Raw genomic sequence first — 11,141 nt, forward strand, 5'->3', positions numbered from 1 at the left:
AGTACTATTATTATAGAAAAGACATATTACTATACTTGCTAGTCTTCAAGTGGCTAATATGGTATACAACTGATAAAGGACTTCTGCAATACATTTACTTCATCATATACTTGCATTTGGTTGATACACTAATATACATTTTTATTTTTGCTCATAATAAACATTAATTTGTACTTGCTAGAATTCATAATCTAAGAAAGAAAATTTACAAATAACAAAAAGAAATAGTGATTCAGACCGAGGGACCTCTGATTGTGAACATACGTCCCAAATCTGTGTTTACTGTGACAACAATTATTGAATTCTTAATGGAGAATATTTATTTAAGAAAAAAAAATGCTTTTAACGGTTATTTGTTAGTAACATAAAGGGATTTATATAACCCAATCTTAGCCCTTTGCAATAGAATTTCATGTTCTCCATACCTGTCACTCGAGGAAAACACTAAAAAGGAGTAAAAGACACTTTAGCCTTTCCGTAAACCATGTGATAAGAAAAAACTTGGGCGACATAATTCCGATTCCTATATCATGGCAGACTTTATAAAACACAACACAGCACCTCTTACTCAACATTTTAAAAAAAAAAGTGCCCATGAGCAAAAATGCAAAACGTTGTTCTGTGGTTCTTTGATAACTTAGGTTCAACGAGAAAAACCGAGGGGGGAATGAATGTTGTACAATTGATATAATTACAACAGTTATTAGTATTCGCTGTATCTAAGAAAACATGGGCTTACACTTTAAAGTAATCTCTTTAGGAATCTTTCGCAGGGGAAAATCAAAATACACAGAGTCCTGCAAGGGTCCTCAAAACTTTGTAACATCTCCATTCCGTTGTTGCTAGATATATCATTGAATGATTACAAAAGAGCTGACTTCTTGAGCCCCAACCCTCAGAAGTACTGAAAATTATAAATTAAATAACTGTTACATTCATAGAGCTCAAATAACAAGAACATGAACGGAAAAGAAAAGGCAAGCGAAAAACATGCACGAGGATATTAAACTACCTATATGACTCACAAAGCCAAGTGAGCCACAAAAGAACTAAAAGAAGCATTAAAAACTAGAAACTTACAAGAGATCCCCAAGAAAGCTAAAGTTTGGCTTAAGCTGGCTTCCAGGAACCAAGGGAAGTCAAGTCTGGTCTACTAGGCATCATCTGGGGACCAATATGGCCTAACAAAAACCCAAGAAAAAAAAATAAAGCACATATCAAGTAAATTGAGTATCCGGAATCACCTTTAAGATACGTAGAACATATTTCCTATATAGAGATAATCACCTGGAATTGGGGGTCCAGCCGGAATTGGATTAACAGCAGATTGTGGGAAACCGCTAGGAACTGGAGGCCTCTCTGCGGATGGCCGAAAATAACCTGTCACAGTAGATCCTTAGAATATTACCAAGTTCCTTTGTACTTGACTACTATTGAAGGAGGGGAGTAGAGGGCCTTGAAGTTTAGTATTCGTGCCATGCTAAAAAAATAAGGGGTTCAAGAAATAGACATGTGTTGAGCATTATAATGGAATCAGACAGCTACTAGGTTTAAAAAAAATATATGTTTAGCAAGAGGTACATGTTCTGGAAATTGCCTTTGAAACGTAAGATATGTCATCCAAGTAAGGAAATGATATATATGCTACAGGTATATTATTTTCTTGTGTATCCGGCAAAAAATCAAGGGAACTCAAAAGCCCATGCCTGTCTGATTTTTTAAATCTTATTGGAACAGAAGTTGTAATATTCTATATAGGGGTCTCATAGAAACAAGCTACAGAAGCTAGAAAAAAAACCCGTTATTAAGAATAATTTTGGGACATTTCGACGATCACCCAAGAATGCAAATATATGCAGGGTAGACTCCAGTAAAAACAGACAGTATGAGAACTCAAAGATTGAAACAACACCTAAAGACATGAGAAACATATTTAAACTAAGCAGTAAAAAAATGCTGATCAATTCATGATAGAAGTAAGCCAGCTGGATTCATTATAAAAATAGAATATTACAAAGTTTAAAACATTTTTAAATTGAAAGTGCGAAACCACGGACTGATAGTTGGACATTAGATTTATGAAATTGAGCGGCCAACACTACTATAAGCAATAAGATAGAGATATAAATACATCTAGTATTTATAAAAAAAAAGGTAAAATTTCACTTAAAGAAACCCCAATATACCTTCATGACCAAACGAGGGAACTGGTACCAATGAACTTCTCACTCCATTTATCCATGGACCATGCGGGTTATTGGTGCTAAAGTCATTTGATTGCATCCTCCATGCATCGTCGGTGTGGTATTGTCTTGGTCCATCAGGATGTGACGGTAATTTGTACGGCTGAGGATATGGATGCTGAGGACGTTGCTGAACTACTGGATTTGAATATGAAAATTGAGACGAAGGGGCTTGAGGAGGTGGAGCAGGATGAAAAGGTCTTTGCGACAAATGCACAGTTTGGTATTGTTGACTGGGTTGAGGAGCTTGAGGATTTGTGTATGGATGTGACTGTGGATACAAATCATTCCTGCTATTGACATCTACATGAGCTGCATGAGGAATAATTCCAGCCTTTTGCGGAAGCTGAGCATCCTGTAAACAGAAGGAAAAAGTTACAAATAATGATAGTCTAAAAGACGACAAGAGAAAATGCAGCCTCAGTATCCTGAACTATTACTAAAAAACTCGTGGGATACCTTAACTTGGCAAGTCAATTTTGGTAAAAAGGATGGTACTGATACCTGAAAAGAATGCATATGTTGAGGCAACACCGAAGGTGGAGGCAATACTGAAGGAATCACAGATGAAAGCATGCTGGCAGGAGGTGGAGGATGCGATTGTGCCTGTGCAGTAAGAGGAGGTGGAGGTGGAGGGGGAGGTGATGGAGATAATGGAGGTGGAGGAGGTCGTGATACTGGTCTTGGTGAACTAGGCAAAGGGGGAGTTGGAGGAGGAGAATCAGGAGGTGATGGTGGAGAACCCATAGGAAAAGGAAATTGTTCAGAACTGCTCAATCCAGCATCATATATTTTGTTTAAACCTTGCTGCTTAGAAACAGTTTGAAAAGGAGCATCTGTGAGAACAGCCCTTTCATCCTTTTGATGGACTGATACATCCTCCATTTCAAGCTCACCATCCACATCTTCTAAGACACAGTGGCGCCTGTCGTTAGGTGTGATTGAGAACTTCTCAGCCTCTTCTACAGGAGAATTCAGCTCTGCTGGTGATTTATCAGCATGTTCATTGCATACAATTTCAGGATTTTGAAGTTCTTCCTCCTCTTCTTCTTCGTCAAAAATATGAGCAGTCACAAAACCGGGCAACTGAAACGTTGCATTGCTATAACAACCAAGAAAAACAGCACTCAGGTAAGGTCATTTATATCAGCGTAATAGCTCAGATACAGAAATATCACTGTAATATATGAAAAGGAAAACATAGTATGAATGCTGATTGTGTAATAGAGATGTACATCCGACATCGACAGAGAATCAATAGGTGATAAATCATGAAAAGCATTAAAAGATCCTGCAGTAACAGTGAAAGCTTTATAGTATGTCGAGTATAGTGACAATGCATATTACATATGGCCTCAGTCTGGCAACTACAAAATTTCTTTACACCAGTAGACGCTTGAAAATCCACAAACTTGTACACAAGTGCAAGCTAAGATATAAATAAGCACTCAATATGCTAATTGAACGTATATTGAGTTAGTAAATCAGTTAACCCATATCTCAAGCCTTACTACATTGATAAAAAATTATCTGTTTGTGACATAAAATGTCAAAATGGTAATTATCAAAAAAAAATGTCACAATGGGCATCACAGATTAAAGTAATAATAAGATTAGCCTCTCAATCACAAAGCTAATTAGTTACCAACATACAAAACTGTTTTATACTATATCAAGAAATTGCACATATACTGGCAAGCCAGGTTCAAGTGTAAACGTAAATGATAACATAAAGTGATCAATACCTTCCATATTCATCAACAAGCATGCCTTCCATCTCTCTAAGAGGATCGTCTACTGACCGTTCAGCTCGAGATGGACGCCTTAAGAAGGATCCAGCAGATAAATTATCATTTGAACCTCCAATATCATCCATAAATCGTCGAAGAATAGATTCCGGTAATATCTTCCTCTCAAGCCACAACCTCAAAACCTGATGTAGGAAGATTCAATTAATTACTAGAAACAAAGTAAAAGCGAACCTAATATCTTATATGACAATTAAAATACCTTCAGACACTGTCGGCGGTTTTCGCGTGCACCAGCTTCGCGAGGAGCAGCAGCTCCTAAGAGGCGAGGTAACACAGCTTGAATTATAGGAATATATGAAGCTCCAGCAATGCCTAAAAGGAATCAGAAAAAAGAGGTAAGAAAATACATCAAGAATTCGGCAATTTAGAAGGGTAAAGTAGAGTTTTACCTTTTTCACCGATACTTTTAGTCCCACCTACTCTTCTAAGCATAAACCACTTTAATAAAAAGACTAATTTTAATAAATAAATACAAAAATATTCCCTTATTAAATGGATCCAATAACATATGAAAATTAAATTAATGTAATCACTTTATATTTTATATTACATTCAACCTGTTAACTAAAAGGATATAATTTACTGCCGGTTTCAAATTTAATACTTTATATCTGATCAATTTAAATATAGAAAGCAGAAATGTAACCTTTAATATATGGGTGATTAAACTTGTGATTTAGAATATGAGTAAGCACTACCAAAATAGGAACATAATGAGGACGATGACAATAATTTCAATAGAAAAGCAAAAATTATCAACAGTTATTCATTAGAAAATCTAAATTTCGACCTGACATATGATTAAAGTGATCTGCTAATTTGTAAGAATTAATTATATCAATTCTCTCAATTATTCGATCTGTATTTAGTTTGTTAATATTAGTTCAAGAAAAAAAAAATTAATTTCTAGTAAATGTAAAATATTGGAAAATTTAAGGATCCTGAGGTTCCTACCTTTCTGACTGTGCGAGCATTGAGTAATGGAATCCACTAAAAAAAATAGGTCAACTTTGCGATGCAAACTAGACTCCTTTTCTAATTTGTGAATTAGTAGTTCCACAACCTGAAGAAAACAAACAGATGAACAATGCAAAAAATTCAGCACTTAACTAACTCATGCTAACCCATAATTAGGTTCTTGACTCTATTAAAAAAAATGTAACAATGCAATGAGAAGACCAGTATATGAACATTATAAGTAAAATATAGCCACATCTTAAGAAACAATTTTCCAGTACCTACCTCACTGGCAATACCATACTTTGCACAATCAATTGCGAGACGGGTTGCACGTCCAATACTTTCTTTGGTCCGTGACAATGTCTCGATCATTCCTTCAAATGCATCACGAGCAACAGCTGCCTCAGTACCACCGCTAAGAGGATCATCAGCATCTCGGTGCCCAGAACCAAGTTTTTTATCATCAAATTTATCAATCTCGGGATGATTATCTGATGAAGGCTGAGGAATGTGAGACGCTGGAGAAGTTAATGCTGATTGAATAAAAGAACCTTGCATACTGGAGCTTGGTTGAATGGGTGGAACAGAAAACAAGCTGGGACTCCCTCCAGATACATCCAGAATAGAATCCCCTTGGTAAGAGCTTTGAAAATGAGATTCTTTTCTTTTCGCCTGCGCAACTGCAATAAGATGCTTCATAGATAAAGCATCCTCACTCTTTAAATCTCGGTTAGCTTCTATGTCTTTTTCCATCCTATGGTAGAACAAGACAGAAATATAAGAATAACATAAACAGATATCACAACACAAATATCTAAAAGTTAAAGTATACGGCATACCTATCACCGTCTGAGGAAAGAACATCCACAGTTTTGTCTGTCAAAAGAACAAAGTCGCTCATCCTTGAGTTCAATTTTGGAGTATCCTTTTTTTTGTCCACGGAAGGAATGGATTTGTTTCTTTCAAGTATTTCTTGAGTTATACAATGATCCAAGCTATCAGAGACCACAAACATGTTCTTGTGAAATCCAGCTTGAGAATTCAGATGAGAAATATCATCAGATACCTTGACTAAGGATATTTTGGGTTTTGGAGGTTCTAAGACAGGCCTCAAAGTAGAAACCAACAAGGGAGAACGTACTGGTGAAAGTCTAACTGGTCTATTCTCCTCAGAAGATCTCTTCGTAAATTCTGATTTCACAGGACTGATAGGGACATGTGCAGTCGATGCTTGTCTCCGCCTTCCTAACTCTATATGTTTATATGAACTTGGAGGCAAAGACTCATTTAGTAATTTGACTGTTGACAATGACACCTTCGATGAGCCACCATCATCAAGAATATCTGATGCCTTTACACTATGAGCAGAACCATATTTTACAGAACCCACGATACGTGAAGGTGCATCAGCCTTAACAATAGATCCTCCATGAACTGGAGTCTTTGGCTTATCATCATCGTCGTCATATAAGCGAACAGCTCTCCTCTTTGTGGGATATTGACCAACAGGTGATTTAACTTTATCAGAAGACAAAAGGTTATTTTTAAGAACAGGAGCTTTTCCCACTTTGTTATCAGACATCCTAGTGGAAGAGCTATCAACCTCAGGTGCCTGACGAAGACGTTTAGCTGGCGGAAAAACATCCTCATCCCTGGGTGCTAAGTAGTCTTCAGCACTGCTCTGCAATGTAGACCTTCTAAACTCTGCACTACCAGCTTTATAATCAAGATGGCCACTTTTCCTGGTTTTTTGGACAGACCCCTTGGTGATATAAATATCTGTAGATTTGGATCTTTCGACAGGGTATGAAACCTCATCAGCTATCAATTTATTCATTCCATGACCATGTTGGGACTTCAGTCCCCCAGCGAGGTAACCAGTTTCAAGCTTCCTTGTTGTGCCCTTGTTTTCTGGAAAATCTTCTGTTCTCTCAAGATTTACTTTATCTTTCAATGATTGCTTTTGTTTCTGATTACCGAGAGTATCCAGATTAGATCTTGACTTATCTGGAGACGAGTAGCTTAAGCCACTAACTGAACCTGATCTTTTACGTACCCCACCATCACCGGATTTATGAAGATCTACGTGATCGCCAGAACATGAACTATTTACTTTTTGCACTTGAGCCTCCCCTTGTTGCTGTCTCCTCGAACCAGAAATCATCTTCTTTGACTTGTGACCGTTTATAGCTTCTTTAAGTCCACCATCAAGGTACTTAGGATGAACTGATGAAGGCACGGGTGAAGAACCGCCCTTCACGCCTCCACTCAAAGAGTGCCCTTTTGCCTCCGAATAACTGCCTTCCTTACTAGCATTCAAGCCTTCAGTATGACTCATTATTTTAGCGGGCTTTGATAAAACTACATTGTCCTCCTTAATACCATCCCTAAATAAGGGTTCTTCCTTTGGAAAGATTAAATTTCCTGTACTAGATGCTAATACTTTATTCATGTGATTAGCTCCCTCTTTGAAAAATTTGTTCTTTTTTGACATGTCTCGACATTCTATCTCACCTTGCCTATGTGAACAATGGTCCAATCCACAACTGTGATCCTCTGGGACTTTCAGCACACTATCTCTACACAGCTCATCTACATCAACATCAACTCCTACACTACTTGAACTTTTATTCTGCAACTCCTCGAATGCTGCACATATTTCCCTAACAGCAGTACGGAAGTATTTAACAGTTTTACCTTCGCATCGAGCTGCCAATTTATTCTTTGCCTCGATGGTAAATTCCTGAATATCAGCAGGAGCAACAAAAGCTCTGTGAACAAAAAACAGAAAAACTATGTCAGCGTCACTCACAGCCTATAAGACCCCATTCGGAAGAAGGCCATCGAGCATCATACTTACATAATATATTAGGAATAATCACACTATATTTCCATTTTACCCTTTGGAAAGTACTCAATAGAGTTAGATTATGCGTACATCTTAAACTCCCCACACCTGTCTACCAGCAGGATACAATGAGTTTGTTGAGTTTGGTTTTGTTTAACGACCTAACAAGCCAGTTTAGGAATATCTAAGTACTGCTTACTTCTCAATGTAGCACACTATTATTGAAAAAAAAACTTTACTAATGGAAGTGTAACAGAAAATAATGACTGATATAGCAACATTGTTGTTGGTTTACCATGAAATGATCGCAAGAAGCATCTCAGTTACCAGAGTTTCCATATGTATGCATTCAATACATACCTATCTAGTTATCCAGAATCTCCCATTAAACTAAAAAAATATATCATTTAATAATTAATACAAAGTAATAACACAAACAGCATGTGGACATGGGCTGATGGGCTCTTTATCTAATCTTTGTTTGTCAATTTCGACAACAAATTGCAAGGGTGTAGATCCTTTTAGGCACAATTTGGGGTAAAACTGCCAAAAACTACAAATTGCAAGCAAATTTCGTGTTTCTTGGGAACACAATTGAATTTTGCGTTATTTTTAAATACTATAAAAAATAGGAATCGGAAACAGTTTTATTACTTACATTCGGATGCTGAAATTACTTGCATTCACACTTGACATGGGACCCACACACATATTACAGGTTTTACCTTTTATGCACACTATGTAGTTGACTTAAATTTTAGCAAGTAGTGATAATTTTAATGGACCTACTAAATGATAAACAATTATATATTTGGTCCTCAAAAGACTTTAATACAGCAGAGTAGAAAACTTAATGTTACTCACACAGTTCTATAAGAATTGTAATTACATGGCAATTACTTTAATTTAAAATTGCACAAAAATAATAGTATTATTATCATAAAGAACTAAAAACACGTAAGTGATAATTCTTACATTAAATTTTAAAATAAAACGGTACTAGTACTATACAGTGTTGTAATAAAACATCATGGCTAATCTTAGCATGGGGTTTAGAAGATTTCCATTAAAAAATTCGACATATCTGAACCACTCAAATAATAATTATCAGGAACCACTTCTGGCATTGATATGCATACTTGCATGTTATTTGTCATGTACATGGGAAGCTAGAAAGAGTAACAGTCACAACCACACAGTCATTCGGCCAGAACCACCTAACCAACTACCTTAATTTTTTTCCTTTCATTACTAAAACAAGAACACGATGCATGGGGAAATCAGAAGCACGAAGGCAACACGTGGCACATTCTAGAATATATAAAAACTTCTACAGTAACGGAACTTACATTTCATTTGTTCCGAAGAAGTGTACGAAACATTTCTTAGGATCAGGAACTTTGCCCCAGTCTTCAGGCTTGGCAATCTGAAGATTTCAATTAAAAATAAATAAAATTAAATCAAGGCTTTCAAGCTAAAATATATCATTTATTAGTTACACAGTATTATTACTATTGCTAATGATTGTCAACATATAAAAATAGAGAACAAACATGTCATGTGCATTTAGCAGATGATGATCCAATCTAACAAGAAATTATCAGATTATGCTCTAAATTAATCCACCAAGGGAAGCAATATATGTTTTGGACCCTTGAGACTTGTATAGAGAACGCCACATTTCTCTTTACCGGTAAAAGCAGAAACTTTACTTATAAAACAATATCAAGTAGAAAGTAATAACTTATCACACAATATCACGTACAATCTATATATTTAGAAAAAAAAATTCCAACATCCTAAGCCATTTTTAAAATATCAAAGATGAAGTATAACTTGTCAAGTTGGACGAAATGGACTACAATTGTGCATAACACGACTTTCGCGTCAGTGAAGAACGACTATCTATTTCATTTTAAAGTAGGGTATTCCTTTTCCTATTCTTAGTGCTCCAACATATGACTAAATGAAGCTTTAAAAGAAGTTCCGTCCTCAAATCTAAATATGTCATTTACACTCGCTTTCTATTGTCGTTTAGCGCTTTCGTGTCCTCCAAGTAAGCCGTATCTTATACTCTTGTATTCATATAATCTTTCAAGTCTAACAAACCCTAGTACCTTGCTTAAAAAAAGTCCTTCAATTCCTTAACCTCCGTAATTATACCAATATTATTATAAACTGTACCTAAGTGATAACATAGCAGCACATAGAAAGACAGGGTACAGTAGCTTGATGTCGGAAACACCGAAATACATAATCAATTCATTAAACATAGACTTAACTAATATTCTAAATCTGTAAACCAAATCACATACACACCGAAAACAGCAACAAACTTAATAAAAACAAGCAGAAACTAAAACCTAATTTCTCGTGATCAAACATAACTTAAAACAGGCAAAAATGATTAAAATTGAGCATAAAAAATTACGAAAAACACTGATACAAATAAACACAAACCTTAGCAGGCCAAGAAGGATGACCTTTGACTTTAGCGAGAACGAGATCGCCTAGGTTCAATTGTCTCTTCGTTTTCGCTCCTTTCGCTCCTCGTCTACGCCCTGGAGCCATTGGCGTCTTCAAAACCTTTGATAACAAAGCTACGACGTCGTTTAAGAGACTCGATTGGAGACTGTAGTTTGTAGAAATTACGATTCTCCGGTGAAATAGGTGGCCGGAAAATTAAAAGGAGAGTGCGTGAAAGAGATATGAAAATTGCATCGAATTTTCCCAGAGAGAGAGAGAGAGATTTTAGAGAGAGAGGTTGATGGAGACCGTGGAAAGACAAATATGGACTGTTATATATTGGGCCTGAGAATCAGCCCAATAAGCGAGTATGCTATAAAAGCAGAAAGATAAATACAAAAAAAATTTTTAATACCAAAAAAGATTCTTTCTTAAATATAGATTTTTTGTTAGGTTTGAGTGTTGTGGAATATTGTTTTATTTCTTCTAGAATTTCTGAATTTTATTTTGTGATTGTGGCCCGTTTGGTATTGTTATTGCACATAATTACAACAGTTTTTTCCTGTAATTTTTCTGACAGCACATTTTTCACCAGCATTTTTTCTCACAACAATAATTTTCAACAGCCCTCCCAAACGGAGCATGTAATGACTATAAAATAGCACAAGACGTAAAACTCATTTTTTTCAACTTTCATCAGTCTCATTAGCAACTATACATGGTAAAAAATATAACAGTTCTAAATATAAGTTATTCTTTCTTTTTCATTTTTTTGTGAAGAATACGTTATTCTTTTTAATTAGTATAAAAGAT

General features: G+C 35.9%; 1 protein-coding gene across 1 annotated transcript; it reads right to left on the bottom strand.

The window, feature by feature from the left end:
- Positions 1–602: 602 nt before the first annotated feature.
- On the bottom strand, positions 603–10,643 carry LOC141724779 (ENHANCER OF AG-4 protein 2-like). The gene is made up of 12 exons (XM_074527044.1): positions 10,323–10,643; positions 9,212–9,288; positions 5,854–7,785; positions 5,297–5,768; positions 5,009–5,117; positions 4,254–4,366; positions 3,989–4,176; positions 2,748–3,345; positions 2,187–2,598; positions 1,288–1,380; positions 1,081–1,181; positions 603–904 (listed from the first exon to the last, which is right to left on the bottom strand). Exons 1-11 carry the CDS (start codon positions 10,431–10,433, stop codon positions 1,111–1,113), a joined length of 4,176 nt encoding a protein of 1,391 aa, XP_074383145.1. The 5' UTR covers positions 10,434–10,643; the 3' UTR covers positions 603–904; positions 1,081–1,110.
- Positions 10,644–11,141: the final 498 nt, after the last annotated feature.

Source organism: Apium graveolens, chromosome 5 (assembly GCF_009905375.1).
Source record: "Apium graveolens cultivar Ventura chromosome 5, ASM990537v1, whole genome shotgun sequence".
Taxonomy (NCBI): Eukaryota; Viridiplantae; Streptophyta; class Magnoliopsida; order Apiales; family Apiaceae; genus Apium; species Apium graveolens.

Coding starts and splice junctions, on each gene's coding strand:
- LOC141724779 (XM_074527044.1), bottom strand. CDS start 10,433: ATGGCTCCAGGGCGTAGACGAGGAGCGAAAGGAGCGAAAACGAAGAGA. Junction 3,346..3,988: donor CTTGTTGATGAATATGGAAG/GTATTGATCACT, acceptor TGGTTGTTATAG/CAATGCAACGTTTCAGTTGC. Junction 2,599..2,747: donor AACATATGCATTCTTTTCAG/GTATCAGTACCA, acceptor TTCTGTTTACAG/GATGCTCAGCTTCCGCAAAA.